The following is a 20,073-nucleotide window of genomic DNA, read 5'->3' as shown; positions in this document are numbered from 1 at the left end:
GGCTCTGTGCTGACAGCTAAAAGCCTGGAACTTGCTTCAGATTCTGTGTCTCCCTCTCTCTCTCTGCTCCTCCCCTGCTCACGCTTTGTGCCTCCCTCTCTCTCTCTCTCAAAAATAAACATTAACAAAGTAACAATAATAATAAAAAATAAAAAGAAAGGCAAAAATGAATATAAAGAGACCATTTAGAAGCCCAAAATAATCGTCTGAGATCCAATGTATAGAAAAGGCTGATAACAAAGGATGGCAAAGTAATAGAGTTCAGAGTGGTAGAGAGAATCAAAACAAAAAGTTCTAATTTTCTTATGCTAAATTTAAGAAGTATATTGGACATGGACAAGTAGGAATAGGTCTTAAGTAGGCAGTTGGAAAGAGAAGGAAACAAATTGGGAAGTCAATAGCATGAATGTTTTTAAAGCCATGGAATTAAATGACACCATTTAGGAAGGATACAATAGAGAAGAAATGACTCAGAAATAACCTTCAGTAGTTAGAGCTGGAGAATTTAGGCAAAAGAGAACAAGAAATGATGTACGAAAGCTATGGAAAAAAACTATCTCCAGGGATAGTGAGCTGTTCACATGCTCAGTGTTGCTGACTGCATAAAAACGGTCAGTCTCCTAAGCAAGAGCAATTTCATGCAGTAGGGAATAAAGTTCAGTTGGAATGGGTTAAAAAGACAATGAAAGCCAAGGAAGTGACACAATAGATCACAGTAAATCTTTGAAGAACACTCCTGTAAAAGGAAAGAGAAAACTGAGACAGTAAATAGAGTCATGGGGTTAAGGGGAGGTTTTGATTATTTCTTAAATCTAAAAAACACAACATATTTATATGCAGATTAAAAAACAAAAATGGAGGGAAAAATTGATGACCAGAGACAAGAGTTAATTCTAGGGCCTTCCTCTATCATTTGAGAACAAACCAAACTTACCCTACACTGATTTAAATGTACCTATTTTCTCCATAATTCATGTGACTCCTGTGATCTTTTCTTGCTAGAGTTAAAAATTGGCTCTTTGAACAGCTCTATCATTTTCTAGAGTAATACACAAATAAAATATAGAAAGCACTTAGCATATAGTAACCAATCATGAAATGGAAGCACTTTTATGTGCCTTTTCTCCTCAGCAAGAACAATGGTAATAAAAGGCAGAACCTTTCATATTCACTGTAGCAGTGATTTACCTATATTCTAATAATTAATCCATTCTGCTAAACTTCAATCATCAATTTTTTAAAATGTGAATTACCTCCATAGTTAATGCTAGATTCTGGTGTGTTGGAGATATCTAGGAGTGACCCTATAGAAAGGGAATGTTCAGCTGACGGGCGCTTACGGGGAGGAAAAGGTGACATGTCTGTCTCTCTTGAAAGCTGAGCAAGTGTCTCTTTTAAACGACGTCTTTTCCGATTGCTGTTTGGGGTATTTAGAGAAAGCAGTGACACTGATTTCTTGAGCTCAGGAGTATTAGCCTGCAATCAAAAGCACAAAAGCTCAATTTTACTTCCTTGGTTCTATACAGAGACAGGGACAGAAGAAAAATGTATTTGCAAACTTGACAAAATCTGGATTTTGCACAATGATTTTACAACTATACACTCTGCCAGGTAATTCAGACGATTCATAAAACATAATAGTCAAGGGACCACTGTAATTGCCTAACCCCAAGCACCTCATTCTGTTTCTTCATAGCTCTATCACCATTATCTATTCATCTGTAAGCTTGTTTACTGTCTAGTCCCCTGTTAGGCCATCAACTCTGGAAGACAGGGACCATTCATATTTTGTTCACCATATCCTTAGCATTTAGTACAGCACATGGACATACTGCTCTCCAGTATTTGCCAAATAACACTTGACTTTAAAAACTCTCTCCTGATATTTTAAGCACAAATTTTAACTTTATGTTAAAAACCTTACTTTGAGAACAGAAGAATCAGAAGACAATATAGTACCTATTTAGATTTTATAGAAACATAATAAAACTGTACCACCTCTTCAGTATTCCATTCAAACTAAATCTCCAAATAAAGAAAATCTTCCCTTCATGTTTTGGTGAATGATACCACTTTTCATCAATCTAGGACAAAGGCTGCATTTTTCTTGCCTACAATCTACTATTAGAGTCATTTTTTAATGATATCTCTCCCCTTAGATATTCTTCAATGGCCTCCAATATTTCCCAAATTCTTTAAGATGTGAAAACTGCCTTGATTCTGTCTACATCATAAGCTATATTTGTTGGCCGTTCCCACACTCTTTTCTAAAGCCACACTAAACTACTTGCTTTTTCAATGTACTTTCAAGTACTTGCTGTCTAACTTGAATGTCCTTACAAGGTTAGTCTAGTAAGTTCACTAAACACTTATTTGTTCTTTTCAGTCCCTCCTGAGTCTCAGAGTGAGGCTTGTTAAATAATTACTCAACTATAGCACATATTCTGCACTTAAACCGTATGTATAGCCATCTTTCCCTTAAGATTCTACGTTTCTGGGGCGCTTAGGTGGCTCAGTTGGTTAAGCATCTGACTTTAGCTCGGGTCACAGTATCTGTGGGTTCGAGCCCCACTTCAGGCTCTGTGCTGACAGCTAGCTGAGAGCCTGGAGCCTGCTTCAGATTGTGTCTCCCTCTCTCTCTCTGACCCACCCCTGCTCACGCTATCTCTCTCAGAAATAAATAAAACATTTAAAAAAAATTTTTTAAATAAGACTCTACGTTTCTAAAGATAGGACTGTTACTGTTCATAATGGTATCACTAAGTAGCAGCACAGAATGACATGATTAGATTAAAATATATCTACTGCATTGAATAGTTTTACTTAAAGCTACACAGGCTATTACTCGGAATATCCAATTATCCAATTATTCTGAAACTCCTGAACATGACATAAAAGATGACTGGTATGTCAATTATACCATGCTCTTTTTGGACAGAGGTACTATCTTTATACAATCAAATGAATAAGGTACAATAAAAGCATACCTTTTCATATAAATACATAGTTTCTCCAGCTCGGGCATCCATTTGAATGCTTCCCCAGAACCACTAGGTGAGAGACAAAAAAATTTTTTTTTTAATTAAGATTTTTACCTTCTCAGGAAAGCTATTAGGTAGGGCACCTGACTGGCTGAGTGGGTTAAGCATCTTAAATCAACCAGCTCTTGATTTTGGCTCAGGTTATGATCTCACAGTTTGTGAAATCGAGCGAGCCCCATGTCAGGCTCCACACTAACAGTGCAGAAGCTGCTTGTGACTCTCTCTCTGTCTCAATCTCTCCCTCTCTCTCTCTCTCCTTCCCCGCACTTGAGCTCTCTAAACAAACATTAAAAAAAAAAAAGAAAAAAAAGAGGGGCACCTGGGTGGCTCTGCCAGTTAAGCATCTGACTTGGCATGGGTCATTATCCTGAGGTTCACAAGTTTGAGCCCTGCGTCTGGCTCTATGCTGACAGCCTGGAGCCTACAGCCTGCTTTGGATTCTGTGTCTCCCTTTCTCTCTGCCCCTCCCCTGCTAGTTCTCTTTCTCTCAGAAATAAATAAAACATTAAAATAAAAAGCAGGGGGGGGGGGGGTTGCCTGGGTGGCTCAGTCGACTAAGCAACTGACTTCGGCTCAGGTGAAGCCTGAGCTCCAAGCGTGGAGCCTCCTTCAGATTCTGTGTCTCCCTCTCTCTCTACCCATCCCCAACTCACACTCCGCCTACCTCAAAACTAAATAAACGTTATAAAAATAATTTAAATAAAAAGGAAAAACTATTAGTACTATTTTTTAAAAACCAATCTTGGGGCATCTAGGTGGCTCAGTTGGTAGAGCATGCAACTCTTAATCTCACGGCCCTGAGCTCAAACCCCACACTGGTATGGAGCCTACTTAAAATAAAAATATTAAATTAAAACAAAACTGTATTAAAAAACAAAACTATAGAGAGTTTTATTATATTTATTTATTATAATTATTCTAAAATTACTTGCCTCCTGCTTGACAACATAAAGTTTCTTCGAAGGTTCAAATGGAAGTTCTTTTACTATATTCTCTTCAACTATAAGATGAGTGCATCTTTCATCTCCAACAGGTAAACAGTTACCTCCTAAAGAGAAATGCATACAAGCATAAATAAGCTGAACTATTTATCTCCAAACCTGAATTTTTAAAGAGGCATATTCACCAGGAGGGAATTAAGCAAGAGTAGGGAAGAAAATATAAAAATATAACTTTTAAATTATACTAAATTCTACCTTGCATTTCAGTCATTTCTTCCATATTGGTTTTTTCTTCATCTGAAAATCCCAGGAAACTTAAAATGCAATCTTGAAATGGAGGAACTTTAAATTCATTTCTAAAGTCATCAACTGATGCACAGAAATCCCTAAAAACAAAATATACTCTTCTAAAACAGCTTAACTTAAATGTGAATTTATATATCTATAATAATTCTTAAAGCTTTAGTGTAATCCATTTATCAAAAATATTTTACATGTGGTCCTGAAATGTCCATAAAAACATCAGTTAAAAAAAAACCCCAAATTGAGGTGTTCTCAGTCATCTCAGAGTAACTTCTGACAAAATTTGATCACGAGTAGTCTTTACAAGACTTAAATCTCTGCTTTGGACATGAAATTTTCTATGTGTTCCAGGGATTCACTATAGTTTCATGAAAAGTTAAGTAATGATGTAGAATAGCAAGGAATTATGAGGTCAGATAGATTAACAAGGTTATGAAGTGCAATCACCACTTAGAACGTTACCAGATAAACATAATAAAAAACATAACACGATCTAAATATCCAGATGCATGAAACTATTACCTGGTAATTTTAGAATGTTAATGATAATCAAGAGAAACAAAAGCAAAAATGAACTATTGGGACTTTATCAACATAAAAAGCTTCTGCACAGCAAAGGAAATAATCAACAAAACTAAAAGGCAATCTACAGAATGGGAGAAGATATTTACAAATGACAGATCTGATAAAGGACAAAAAGAATTTATCAGGGCGCCTGTGTGGCTCAGTGAGTTAATCGTCCAATTTCAGCTCAAGTCATGATCTCGCCGTTCCTGGGTTCAAGCCCCATATCCAGTTCTACGCTGACAGTTCAGAGCCTGGAGCCTGCTTCGGATTTTGTCTCTGTCTCTGTCTCTCTCTGCCACTCCCCCACTCACAATCTGTCTCTCTCAAAAATAAACATTAAAAAAATTGATGGAGGAACAAGGGGGAGAAGAAGGGCGGAAATGGTGGGGGAAAGGGAGAGAGGCAAACCATGAGAGACTCTTGAATGCTGACAAAAACTGAGGACTGATGGATGTGGGGGGGAGGGGGGGTGGGCGTGGAGGAGGACACTTGTGGGGATGAGCACTGAGTGTTATGTGGAAACTAATTTGACAATAAACTATTTGTAAAAAAAATAAAAAATAAAAAAATTTTAAAAATTTTAAAAAAATTAAAAATTTTTTAAAAATTATCTAACTCAACACAAAAAATAAATAATCCAGTTAAGAAATGGGCAAAAGACATGAATAGGCACTTCTCCAAAGACATGGCTAACAGACACACTCCTCATCGGGAAAATACAAATCAAAACCACACTGAATACAACCTTACATCTGTCAGAATGGCTAAAATTAACAACTCAGGAAACAACAGATGTTGGCAAAAATGCAGAGAAAGGGGAACCTTCTTACTAAGCTGTTGGTAGGAATGCAAACTAGTGTAGCCACTGTGGAAAATGGGTGTGGAGGTTCCTCAGAAAGTTAAAAATAGAACTACCCTACAACCCAGGAATTGCACTACTAGGGATCTATCCAAAGGATATAAAAAAGCTGATCTGAAGGGGCATTTTCACCTCCATATTTATAGCAGCACTATCAACAATAGGCAAATTATGGAAAGAGCCCATATGTCCATAAACTGATGAATGGATAAAGACACACACACAAAGCATTATTACCCATCAAAAAGAATGAAATCTTGCCATTTGCAATGATGTGGATGGAACTAGAGTGCATAATGCTAAGTGAAATAGGTCAGTCACAGAAAGACAAATACCATATGATTTCACTCATGTGGGATTTAAGAAATACAACACGAACAAAGGAAAAAGAAAGGAAAATTAAATAAGATTAAAACAGAGGCAAACTATAAGAGACTCTTAACTAAAGAAAGGGTTGCTGGAGGGGAGGTTGGTAGAGGGATGGACTAAGTGGATACTGGGCATTAAGGAGGGCACTTGTCATGATGAGTACTGGGTTATATATATATGTAAGTGAATGAATAACTAAATACACCTAAAACCACTATTACACTATATGGTATCTAACGTGAAGTTAAGTAAAATCTTTGGAGAAAAAAAGAATGTTAATGATAATCAAAATTATTCCACAAAGTAAAATCAAAAGGTACAACAGACGTCTTTCAATTTTCAATTTTTTTATAATTTTTTTATAACTTTGTTCCACCTAGACTGCATTCCTTAGGCTATCCAAAGACTAAGTTCATTTTGACTATACTAGGTATGAATTTAGGGTTTGGGGCACATAGGTTTACTTTGATAACACATTTAATTCTAACAATAAACTACTGAATTTCTAAATACTTACTGTTCATTCCGCCTTTCCCAAGCTTTATAAATCCATTCTGGTTTCATAATTGGAGTGCCCAGACTCACAGCAATCTAAAAATATGAGCATTAATTACCATAAACTTTCACTTTAAATAACTGCCTTCATAGAAGTTCTAAGCAATTTTATACATACTACTTTTTTGCAGTTTTATATCATTATTCATCTGCTTTATGATAAAATATAAATAAAAGTTAACCAAAAAAATTGTCTTTCAATAGTACAACTTAGGTTAAAATAATTTAGAATAAGTTCCATGATGTCTAAATCATTTCCTTATTTTAAATAAATATAACTCTGAAGTTAAGTTCATCTTTATTTTACTACATTTCTATTTCTCTTCTGTATTTACTTTTATGTAAGTACTGACCCCCAAGACAGCACTACAGAGGCAAATATCTGATTAAGTCACTAAAAACTAAGATATAAATTAAAAAGTATACCTCCCAAGAATTCAGTATTACCCCAAAATTACCATTTGTTACATAAATACACTGATAGAGGGTAGGAACAAGGTGATATACTCTCCCTAAGATACTCAAGTGTAAACTTAAAATTTTAATTCTAACAGAAGCACCTTCTCCCGTTTTTTTAGTTTTCACTAGTTAAATCTTAGGACCATTTTATAAGAACACAGCTGCTCTTATTAAGACCATTTAGACACGAGTGAAATATCTGCTCAACACTTCCCAACCCTCATTCACCAACACTCCTAGTAAATTTTGCTAATATTAATCATCTGCCAGAAATGTTACCCATCTACCAACCTCCACAATTCTACTCATTCACAAATCCTACTTATTTCAAGACCTAATTCAGGTTCCATTTCTTCCTTAATATTGAAAGAACCACACTCCTACGATTTAAAGTTTTTACTTGTGGGAGAAACAGATAAGCTGAAAGTGCTGTTATTAATCCAACCTCCAAAAATACTATATTGAAATCCACCCAAGTTTACATACCCTGAATTTTTCTCCTTGTGTACAGTTTGCCACCAAATGTGTAACTTTTGAATTAAAGTCTTTTCGAATAACTCCACCCATGTGATGAACCAATGTCACCAATCTGACCTCAAAAGAAAAATTAAGCAACATTAACTTTATAGGAAATTTGAAAAAAACTTAAATTACATTTATAAGTCATTTAATACTGAATAATTTTTATTTATAAGGTACATGCAAGAATTTTACAAAGACATGAATTTGCCTTATTGGCATAGGCAAGATTATACATAGAGACAAACTAGTAAAGAGGATTACACAAATAGTGAATTAAACAACTGGCTTTCATACATCCCAAACAGAATGTTGGTTTTTTTTTTTTTTTTTTTTAACACCAGATTATATCTTGCCACAAAATTACAGTAATATTCTATTAGCTCCAAAAAAACTTTATGAGTCAAGGAAGTTTTGTGAATTGTCTAGGGCAACAAATATACTTTAGGGCTGGGCCTGTATAACAAGAAATCGCAATGTGTAGGGGCACCTAGGTGGCTCGGGTCATGATCTCACAGCCTCTGGGTTCGAGCCCTATGTCGGCTCTGTGCTGACAGCTCAGAGCCCAGGGCCTGCTTCGAATTCTGTGTCTCCCTCTCTCTCTTCCCCTCCCCTGCTCATGCTCTGTCTCTCTTTCTCTCAAAAATAACATTTTTTTAAAAAAATGTAAGTATTATTATTAAAAAAAGAAATTGTAATTTGTAAACAAAAACTTCATTCAAATAATGTGGCTGATATGATACTTAACAAAATGACAATTTAAAGATGATAGTATGAAGTTTTTCTGTTAATTCATACGCGTGCCATCCTAAAGAAAAATGTTTCTTTACAAGGCTCTTCAGAATGTTTCTTCACAAAATTTAAAACTTGCCTTTCAATGTTTTAAAAACCATGATATAACTACCCATTAAAAATGTCAGTTTAAATTTATTCGGCTGGAAAAAATATTCCCTTAATACAGTGTTTTAAAACACTTACTAGTTCTTCTTTCTTCCTGAATCCAGTAAAGCACAGTACTAGGTTCGTCATGCTTGTACAGTAGAGTGGACGACATGAGAATGGCAAAGGCTGAAGGGCACAACAGTTTTAAATCTGTGAGCTTGCTTTATAGTAGAGAACAGAACACGTTTCCCAAGCTAAACATATTTCCCCCTCAACTTTGTCAATCCAAAAATTTCTTGCATTTTTTGATATGCAACAAAAAAACACATTACAAGTTTTATAATAAAAAAATTTCCCAGGATTCCAAAATCATATTTGACACACATAATCTAAATTCTTCAGTAATGGCAAATTAAACATATTTGTATGCAAACCTCCAGTTCTAAAATATACTCTGACATATTCAAAGTCTCATCTACTAGGAAGAATTTCAGCCTCCATCCACTATTGTAAATATTTCCAATTAAAGCTAAAATAGTTCATATTTTATAATGAACACTATGTAAATGACATATATTTGAATCAAATATGATTCCAGTTTTTGAGCTAAAAAATGAAAATAGTAGATAATTTATACACATATATATGTATATATATATATAAAATGGAAAGAGAATGGCTAAAATAAAACATGTATTGGGACGCCTGGGTGGCCCAGTTGGTTGCATCTAACTCCAACTCAGGTCATAATCCCATGGTTCATGGGTTCAAGCCCTGCATCGGGCTCTGTGCTGACAGTTCAGAGCCTGGGAGCCTGCTTCAGATTCTGTGTGTGTGTCTCTCTCTTTACCCCTCCCCCACTTGTGCTCTGTATCTCTGTCTCTCAAAAATAAACACTAAAAAAATTATTTTAAAAATGTATAAATATATAATTCCCACCATTAAGCAAATTAGTTCACAATTTTGGTCTTTAAAAAGTTTGATTTTTGAAAAGCACTTTTTTTAAGCTTATTTATTTTGAGAGAGAACATGACAGAGGAAGAGTGAGCAGGCAAAGAAAGAGGGAGGGAGAGAATCCCAAGCAGGCGCCCCACTGTCAGCACAGAGCCCAATACAGGGCTCAATCTCACAAAACCATGAGATCATGACCTGAGCCGAAATCATGAGTCAGTCGATTAACCAACTGAGCCACCCAGGTGCTCCTCAAAGCAACACTTCTGAATCAAAATAGAGCATTAAAGATAATCATTGAGCTTTACTAAGTATCTAGAACAAAAGGAACACAGTGTCTTAAACAATTTTAAATTAACAAGGTGAGCTTAAGATTGGCAAAGCCTGCAATAAAACCAAAGAATAGGGACTAACTCTACTACAACTCTAGCATTAAAATGTTATTTATAAACAAAAAGCCATGGGTGGGGGTTGGGGGAAGTGGTGCACCTGCGTGGCTCAGTCCACTAAGCCACTTGATTCTTGATTTCATAGGTCATGATCTCATGGTTCTCACATAATCGAGCCCCAGGTAGGGCTCTGCTCTGACAGTGCAGACCCTGCTTGGGATTCCCTCTCCCTCTCTCTGCCCCTCTCTCATCAAAAATAAACTTTAAAACAAAAACAAAAACAAAAAGCTGGGTGCCTGACTGGCTCAGTCAGAAAAGCATATGACACCTGATCTTGGGGCAGGGAGTTCAAGCCCCATGCTGGGTGTAGAGATTACTTAAAACAAATAAAGTTACAACCCAATTAAAAAAAAAAAAAAAAAAAAGGCTAAAATAATTTTAAATAATGCAGTAACTAATAAAAATGGAAATGTGTATCTGTTTTATGGAAGAAAATAAATTTATATACATGTATATGTTCCTGGAAGCCAAGTTCTAAGAAATTATGTCTTCCCAAGACATTGCTGGTATATATACAGACAAATATCTAGTTGTTATTATTAACTTTCAAAAGTCTTAGATTTTCACTCCTGAAAGTTATAATAGAAAGATTTAAAGGACTGTAATAGAATAGTCATTACTATCCCTCCTATTTTAAATATTACATACTCTAGGGGCGCCTGGGTGGCTTAGTCGGTTGAGCGTCCGACTTTCGCTTGGGTCATGATCTCGCGGTTCGTGGGTTCTTGCCCCGTTTCGGGCTCTGTGCTGACTGCCAGCTCAGAGCCTGGAGCCTGTTTCAGTCTGTGACTCCCTCTCTCTCTAAACCTCCCCTGCTCACGCTGTTTCTCTCTCTCTTCTAGAAATAAATAAACATATTAAAAAATAATAATAATAAATAAATAAATAAATAAATATTACATACTCCCAATAATTAACAGGATTTTTCTGCTTATGAATTTTCACAAAATTCATTAATAAAAATTTAACCGTGAAAGTCATGATAAATGTATATTTTCTTACCTCTCCTTTTTGGGCACAGTTTAAGATAACTGGTGGCCCAATAATTCTTTGATCAGCCTTGTATAAGTCATTAAAAACAGAATCCTGGAAATCCATGACTATGAATACATTTTCAAATTCTGGAGATTCCAAACTTTCAAATTCTTCCACTGATTCCATCTTCACAAAGGGTACTTTAATTTCCTTGATTTTTTTCCAGGTGGTTATTAGAAATAAAAATTATTTCAGATTATAAAATTAATTCATATAACTCTAAATAAGATCTAAAAATCAATTCAATATCAACATTTTTATTTTTGTATTTGTAGTAAACTTTAAAATCACACAATGAGCATTATACTTAATACTGAACAGCCTATTTCTTATTTGTATTTTTACACATACATATCTCCATCCATATTGACATTAAATTTTAAATATTAATATCATAAAGACACAACTTTAATGTGACTTAGTAGTAATTATAAATCATCTACAACACACATAAAACTAAAATGATTTTTAAGTACATACATTTTGGCAGTAAGATTCATTAGAAAGATATCCACTATTACTTTTTATTCTCACCAAGAATATGATGCCACACTTAGTTCTTCCTGCATAAATTATCTTCAGAAAAACAGATACTATGACACTTAGTATCTACAAAAAGGGTGCAGATTAACTTAATCATTTCAGTAGATATGAGAGAAATAAGAAAGATATGAAGTAGGTTGGCAGTTCCCACATAGCAAATGCAGGATATAAAAAGTCAAGTTACTATTTAACAGAACATTTTATAATGTACATCTACGAAAAAGAATGAAGGTATTTAAGTACCTGCATGGCTCCTGTGCAAAAAGAACAGAACCATTTAAAAGAAAAGTCTGAAAGGTCAGTAAATTGTTTTGGCTTTATTTGCTAGGCTGATGTGATGAACTGAATTGTGTATCCTCAAGATTCACATTGAAGCCCTAAACTCTACCTCAAAATGAGACTGTATTTGGAGTTGGGCCTTATAAGAGGTAATTAAGATTAAATAAGAGGATGTAGGTGGGCCCTTATCCAGTCTAATTGGTACTTATAAGAGGAAATTTGGACACACAGGAGGTATCAGGGATGTGCATGCACAGAAAGGCCAGGTGAAGACACAGTAAAAAACAGCAGCCATCTGCAACCCAAGGAGAGAGATCAAGAGAGATCAAGATGCCAACATCTTGATCTTAGACTTCTAGCCTCCAGAACTTTGAGAAAATACATTTCATTTCTGTGGCTTAAGCCACCCACTCTCAGTATTTTGTTATGGCAGACCTCACAAACTAATATAACTGGTAATACAGAATTTGATATATTTCATTTGCTGAGACAAATTTCCCAATGACTGTCAATTATTATGATTTATAATTTGGAAGTAAAGCAAGAATGTGGAATAAAATTAATGGAAAAAACAGGAGGTGAAGAGTTTAAAGAAAAACATCCGATCTTTGTAAATATACAATGTGCTTTTAAATTTAACAATGCCAAAAGTAGTAAGGATTTTGTTATTTGCAAAATACACTATAGTTTGGGGTTTCAGAAATACCCAAATTTTAAAACTAATATAAATTTTCTATGTATCTATCTAGCTTTGAAGTGCATGAAATGTATCTTGTGCCTAATTAAGGTCCAATCACCATTAAGTGATTAAGTGGAATATAAGACTACAATAAGAGCAGTGCAGCATGCCACATGCAATGAAATGCTTGACCTACCATATTAACAACACTTTTTATTAATTTTTCATCCGATTTTCCAGGACAACTTTCTCTTATCTTTATAACAGGGACTTCCATTATTTTAATAGTCTGTGGAAAAGAGACTTAAGTATAAGATTAAGAAAACTATAAAATTATTTAAACACTGATGGAAGAAAAACAGCTTTTTAAAAAAAAAAAAAAAAAAAGCTAAAACTCCATACCTTTAAAGCTTTTATAAGTTCTTCATGTTTTCCAGCTTCTTGAGCCAATATTACTCTCGTTTCAATTTGAGGCATTTCTTCTATTAAGATTAAAAATGTTTAAATATGTTTATTGGGTAACAACATCAAAATTAGCAGCTTCCAATCCCGCTTTTGGCTATATCTGGCATGTTTTCCATCTTTGAGAAGATTATAACATTCTCTAAGATTAAAATGACTTAATTCCCAGCTTATTTTTACAAATTTGGCCATCCATCACTTTAGAGAAAGAGAAAACACATTGTAGCAGAGTATACAAACATCAGCACCCTCCTGACCAAAAGAGCATTCACAGTCTTGCACAGCCATCCTCTTCAATAGCGGATGCTGCAGACATTTAGGACATTTACAAAGTGGCTCAAGGGAAGAAGTGGCTGGCTCTTCACCTGATCCATCATAACTGAACAAATTCTAACAATGTTGCAGCTACAGTGCCCTCACATACCAAAAAAGCAATATTGAACAATAAGATGCTTTCTCCTTCAAAGTTGGGAAGCATTATTCCAAACAATAATCAAAAATCTACAGTGTAAATAAATGACTAAAGTCAACAAAACAAGAAAGAACAGGTGTTAGTGAGGATGTGGAGAAAAAGAAACCCTGTACGATGCTGGTAGGAATGCAAACTGGTGCAGCCACTCTGAAAAACAGTATGGAGTTTCCTCATAAAGTTAAAAATAGACCTACCCTATGATCCAGGAATCTCACTACTAGGTGTTTACCCAAAGATAAATACTAATTCAAAGGAATACATGTACCCCCTACGTTTATAGCAGTATTATCTAAAATAGCCAAATTATGAAAGCCAAGTATCCATCAATTGATGAATGGATAAAGATGCGGTATATATGAATACAATGGAGTATTATTCAGCCATAAAAAGAAGAATGCAATCTTTGCAATGACATGGATGGAGCTAGAGAGTACTATGCTAGAAGTAAGTCAGAGAAAGACAAATACCTTATGATTTCACTCATATGTGGAATTTAAGAAACAAAACAAACAAGCAAAGGGAAAAAATAAGAGAAAGACAAAGCAAGAGACTCCTTTTTTTAATATTTATTATAATTTTTAAAATTTACATCCAAGTTAGCATATAGTGCAACAATTATTTCAAGAGTAGATTCCTTCATGCCCCTTACCCATTTAGCCCATCCCCCTTCCCACAAACCCTGTTTGTTCTCCATATTTAAAAGTCTCTTATGTTTTTGTCCCCCTCCCTGTTTTTATATTATTTCTGCTTCCCTTCCCTTATGTTCATCTGTTTTGTATCTTAAAGTCCTCATATGAGTGAAGTCATATGATATTTGTCCTTCTCTGACTGACTTATTTCGCTTAACATGACACCCTCTGGTTCCATCCACGTAGTTGCAAATAGAAAGATTTCTTTCCTTTTGATGAAATCTCTATAATTAAGAGTTATAGAGAATAAACTGATGGTTACCAGAGGAAAGGGAATGGGAGGGATGGGTTAAAGAGGTTATGAGCACAGAGTGATGTATGGAAGTGTGGAATTACTATATTGTACACCTGAAATTAATATAACACTGTATGTTAACTAACTGGAATTAAAATAATAACTTTAAAAGGATTTACACAGTATAGAGAGATGCTCTCAACAAATATTTAGCGAATAGCTATACTCTAGCTTAACAGTTAGTATTACATTTAAATCTTAAATCCCTAATCAGTTAAGCTTAGGGATTAGGTGTTTTGAAGCTACTTAACAGGTTTACCTTCAACATATGAAGCAGATCCAGTAAGCACATTTTCCTTAGAAATTTCAGTAACTTTAGAATAAAAAATAGAGGAGTCTGCCAAGCTTGTCCTTCCAGTAGTGGATGTTAATACACTATTGTCAGCCATTGTTTGTACTCTTCTACGTTGACTGAAAAAATAAAGTTTGAATAAAAATACATGATCATTGGGCAAAAACAAGCATTAGAAGATCTACTTTTATATCCAGAATCTATAAAAAGCATCATGACTCATTTTTCTTAATACTGAACCAAAGAAAAGTCATTCAACTTCTCTGAGTCTCAGTTTCCTCTTCTGTAAAATAAAGATACTAATACATGACTCATAGGAATATAGTAAAAATCACAATGTATGTAAAGCACTCAAAACATTACCTGCCATTTAATGAAATTTCAGAAGGTAGTCATAAATATTCTATCTCCCTCCCCGACACCTTTGCCCTCAACCAACCTATTCTTCTTCCTATGTTCATTATATTATTACCATCTCTCAAATAATCCCTGTCAAAAACCAGATCTATCCTTACCTTTTCCTCTACTTTCTTTGTCTTCCCCCAAATCCCTATCAATCCCATCTCAGGTATTCTGGAACCTCAGAGGAGGTATCTCTGATTATCATTTTATTGCCAGAGCAGCTTCTTAGGGAAAAAAAGCTGAAACCTGGCCCCTCTTCTTTGTGCTCAATGCCACAATGGTCAAATACAACAGCCCCAAACAACTTATCAGTTTCTTCAGGTTACTCTCCACATGGTTTCCTGGGGTATAGTCCTAAACACAAATGTGACCGCCATTACCTCCCTGCTTAAGAATGTCCACGAGCACTCCTCCCTATATGGCCAAGGCCAAATTCACCATTAAGTTTACAGTTTGGTCCTAGCCTGCCTATTCAACCTCATCTCCTGTCCAATGTCCACATTCCACATATACTGTATGCTCTAGAAACAGTGTATTTCTTCACATTTTTTAAACACAGATCACAATTTACTCCACACTTACTTACATTCAATAGTGCTCAATTCTCCACCTAGCACATCTTTCAACCCTCAACCCACTGCTCTTGACTCACTCTCTGTGGATTTCTCTGTATATCTCATGTATAAGTGGATTGTTCTCTATCTGTATTTTCTTATTACTTTACAATCATCTCTCCTTTAAAAGACTTAACAAGACAGTTATGCATGGATTAGTGCCAATATGACTCTGGACAATGCAAGAAAATCTTTTTTTTTTTTTTTTAAGACTTCCAAGATTTAAGAGTTGAAAAGTCAGGCAAGCATGGAATAAAGGAAAAGTTAAGTGAATTTTCATCAATTCATATCAAGTTTGCTCTGTAAGTTTATTATTATCTTTAAGTTAACTTCCAGAATATTGGACAAATATTAAAAAGAGGCCCTAACTTTATCTGGAGGTACCTACCTGATCTTTTTTATCCTTTCCCACTTTTTTTAGATTAATAAAATATACAAATATCATCCACCTGGTTTTTATCAAAGTAGTAGTTTAAGTAAACTATATGCTGTGGAGAAACAGTAAGGTGTCATTAGCATCATTTCTGGATGGTGATACATCCAGAAGTGGTGATGTGCACTAATAACCAATAACAACCACAGATCTGAGCATAATTGTTAGGTGCATACTGCAAAGCCAGGCGACTCAGCTGCCTATCTCAACTCCTCACTCAGTTTTCCACATCGGTGAAAGAAACTCAAATTTAGTTCTGATAAAAACTGAATAGATGACATGTTAAAATGAGCAACAACTACTGCCTTTCATAATATTCAAAATGTGAACATTTTTTATGGTCTTACCATACATCCATATCAATCATTATTCTAAGATTCTCCAAAGGAATGTTCCAAGAGTTGTTAATATGGGTATTCATTTAGAATCAATGACAAATTCTAACCAGCCCTTATTTTTTTGTTGTTTAAGTCTCTTACATTTAATTGTTACCAGTGAAAAAGAAAAGGCTTTCATTCAAAGTTCCCTTAAAAGAAACTTAAAAAAAGTCAAGAGATGCATTAACGTACTTTAAGGGATGGAGAAGGGAGATTTTTAATAATCAAAAATATCATATGAGTTTACATTTTTTTCATGCCCGTTTATTTATTTATTTATCTTTTGAGAGAGAGCACACACACACGGGCACATATGCAAGGGGTATCCTAATCTCCTCTTCTTATAAGGACGCCAGACATATTGGATGAGGGCACATATTGTGCCCACCCCCACAGCATCTTTTTAACTTGAATTACTTTTTTTTTTTTTTAAATTTGAGAGAACAGAAAGAGAGCTACATGCATGAGCAGGAGAGGGGGACAGAGGGAGTGGGAAGGGGGTGGAACACAGAGACAGAGAATCTCAAGCAGGCTCCACACTCACCACAGAGCCAATCACAGGGCTCAATCTCACAACCCTGGGATCATGACCTGAGCCAAAATCAAGAGTTGGGAGGCTTAGGGCACCAGGATGGCTCAGTCACTTAAGTGTCTGACTTTGACTCAGGTCATGATCTCAGAGCTGGTGAGCTCAAGCCCTGTGGTCAGGCTCCGCAATGGAGCTTGTTCTGGATTCTCTGTCTCCCTCTCTCTCAATAAATAAATAAACTTAAAAAAAGAGAGTGAGTGTGGGAGGCTCAACTGACTAAGCCACCCAGGCACCCCTCTCCTTTGCCTGTTTAAAGATCATCAAAATAGGTAATGAGAAATTAAAACTGTCTCTGATAACACTGTATATGATCAATTTATTGCTGAAATAGCTTCAAATTTTAGAGGAAAAAAAAAGAGCTGTATGGAAAGTTGATGACAACATCCAACACTCTGATTACAAATAGAAATACACTAATCACATTTTCATACTCATGTATTATGTAAGCTTTTAAAAGAAATTTAATGTTTATTTTTGAGAGAGGGCGACAGAGACACAGAACACGAGCAGGGAAGGGGCAGAGAAAGAGGGAGACACAGAATCCTAAGCACGTTCCAGTCTCTGAGCTGTCAGCAGAGCCCAACACGGGGCTGGAAACTCGAACTCACAAACTTACGAGATCATGACCTGGGCTTAGGTCAGACACTTAATGGATTAAGCCACCCAGGGGCCCCTGTAAGCTTTTTAAACAAAGACAAGAGGATCAGTGTTCAAAAACTATACTAAGTTTATTTCTCATCCAAGAACATGCTCAAGCAGCTTTTGAGTAATTAACAGTAACACATGCCTCTTTTCATCCCAAACAGAAAACCTGTCATTTAAACAAATACTCACTTTAGGTTTCCTTTTACTTTTTTTTTTTTTTAAGCAATCATCTTTCAGAGGAGTTAAATACAATACTGGGGATGATGGTGGTATTACTGACAATAACATTAGTGTTAACATTATTAAAATTTTGGTTAAGTAATAACGATTTAATGTTTAATATGTGGCAGACATTGCTCTAAATCTTTTACTTGTATTTACCTAATTTTTAAAACAATCCTAAGAGGCAGGTACTATTATTACTGTCTCCATCTCAAGAGAAGCCTAAAAAAGAAAGGTTAAGTAACCACCCAAGTCAGTAAAACAGGGATTCAAACCCAGGCTGATTCCAGAGGCTGCACTTTTAACCACTAAGCCAAACAAATCTGTACCAGGAAGGAAGGCGCATGCGGGGGGGTGGGGTTGGGGGTGGCCGGAATAAGCTGGCGTTTTATAAACTAAAAACTAAACTTCCTACAGAGAAGACACCAAGAAGAATCCTAGAATGAAACCACTAAGCACTGAGATAAGCCCACAAAGGCTGCAGCTGCCGGCCGCCAGAGCCGCAGAGGACAATGCGGCTGGTCTAGAGCACTCTTCCCAACTCCCTCCCTTCACCCAGCCATTCTTTCGGAAGAAATACCTAACCAGGTGAGCGGTGAAGATGCCCAACTACCTGGGGGACTTCGGGATCCCACTGCGTGTCACGGCGCCGCTGTGGGGAGTGCGGTGGGGGAGCTTCCAGAGCCAGGAAGCTTGGGCAGGGATGCTCCGGAATTCGCGGCCATCAGGGCGGGGCAGTAGGTATAGAAGGGGTCCACTGCTCCGGGGAGCTTGGCCCACTCCCACCTCCCCTACCCACACACCCACAAAGTCCTCACCACTCTCAAAAAAAACGCCTTGAAAGTCCACCTCTTCAAGCACCGACTCCCCTCACTGTTACCGCCATTCCTCGCCGGTGTCAGCCACAAACAATTCAAAAAGTGAGTCGCTTTCTCTAAAAGCCATGCCGATTGGTGCGTTATGTCAACCTCTATCCCATAGGCTAGGGTCTCCAGAGGGGCGGTGATTGGCCGGTGCTCTCCGCCCACCTCCCCGCAGGCGCCGCTTGATTGGTTCTGCGTGCGTTTCAAATAAACCCAACGGCTCAGACGTCCGAACGTCAGGGGGCTGTAGAGAAGTGCCCGGATGCGACCGGAAGGTGGAAGTGGTAGCTCTTGGGCTTTTCTGGGAGTGTCAGGTGTGTCTGTGGCTACCGCTTGTTTACTCAGTAAACATCCCGTTTCCTGGGTCAAGTTTGAGTGGATTCTTCTCCCCTGCCAATGTATTCCTAAGCGTCACTAAATCCTTTGAACTAAATCTGTGCCCCCACGTTTGAATCTTTTCCCACTTGTTGCTGGAAGCTGAAAGATTTTCCTCCTGTATGCTTTCTGCTTTAGAAATGTTATATAAAGTTGGCTAAAAGGTTTTTGACCCTGTTGGTGTGGCAGGGCTGGGACTTGGGAATCCCGGGACTCTCCAGGAAGACTTCAAATCAGCAGCCGGTTATTTTAATTCGAATGTATGCGTACCCGGGTGGTTCGGTCAGTTAAGCATCAGACTTAGGCTCTGGTCATGGTGTAGTGCTCCGTAAGTTTGAGCCTCACAACTGGCTTGAGGCTGCTTTGGTTTCTGTGCCTCCAGCTCTCTCTCTGCCTCTTCCCTGCTCGCGCTGTCTCTCTCAAAATAGTAAACATTAGAGAATAAATACATAAATTCTGATGTATGTAGACACTAATCTGGTCTGGCAAATTTCACGGGTGACTAGAATAAATCCTTAGTGTTTCTCGGACTTTTTTTTTTTTTTTTTTTAACATAAGCTTGCATTTTAACAAACGGAAAGTTACTTAGGGAGATTCTAGAATCGCCTGGAGCTAAAGTGAACTGCTTCCTGCTGCCCCCTCCCCGCACCGTGAGATCTTTTCTTTTCTATGAAGTCTAGCCAAGATTTTATTGTTTGTCCTGTATTACTATTGCGATTGCAAAAACAATCTTTTATTTTCTTCAACTTCTAAATATAGTACCCTATAATATTATCTCTTAAAAAAAAAAAAACTCCCCCACCCAGGGTAGGTTTTGCATAGTTCCCACCTAATCACAGATTTAAGTAAAAGAAGGGGCATTCTCCGCCCAAATCTTAAATTCCATTAAAAGAAGGAAAACTTCTACTTTGG

General features: G+C 36.5%; 1 protein-coding gene across 1 annotated transcript in view; it reads right to left on the bottom strand.

Annotated features, from left to right (window-relative positions):
• Positions 1–18,856, bottom strand: part of ECT2 (epithelial cell transforming 2) — a 61,755-nt gene extending 42,899 nt beyond the window's left edge. Inside the window, 12 exon segments of the mRNA XM_039236521.1 lie at positions 1,254–1,476; positions 2,988–3,050; positions 3,974–4,089; positions 4,238–4,368; positions 6,598–6,671; positions 7,581–7,688; positions 8,592–8,681; positions 10,898–11,080; positions 12,628–12,720; positions 12,834–12,913; positions 14,609–14,760; positions 18,742–18,856. Coding sequence (XP_039092452.1) covers positions 1,254–1,476; positions 2,988–3,050; positions 3,974–4,089; positions 4,238–4,368; positions 6,598–6,671; positions 7,581–7,688; positions 8,592–8,681; positions 10,898–11,080; positions 12,628–12,720; positions 12,834–12,913; positions 14,609–14,738 — 1,291 coding nt within the window. The 5' untranslated portion in view covers positions 14,739–14,760; positions 18,742–18,856.
• Positions 18,857–20,073: the final 1,217 nt, after the last annotated feature.

This window comes from Hyaena hyaena, unplaced genomic scaffold (genome assembly GCF_003009895.1).
Source record: "Hyaena hyaena isolate Hyena2069 unplaced genomic scaffold, ASM300989v1 scaffold_112, whole genome shotgun sequence".
Lineage (NCBI taxonomy): Eukaryota > Metazoa > Chordata > Mammalia > Carnivora > Hyaenidae > Hyaena > Hyaena hyaena.
This window is presented reverse-complemented; position numbering and strand designations above follow the sequence as displayed.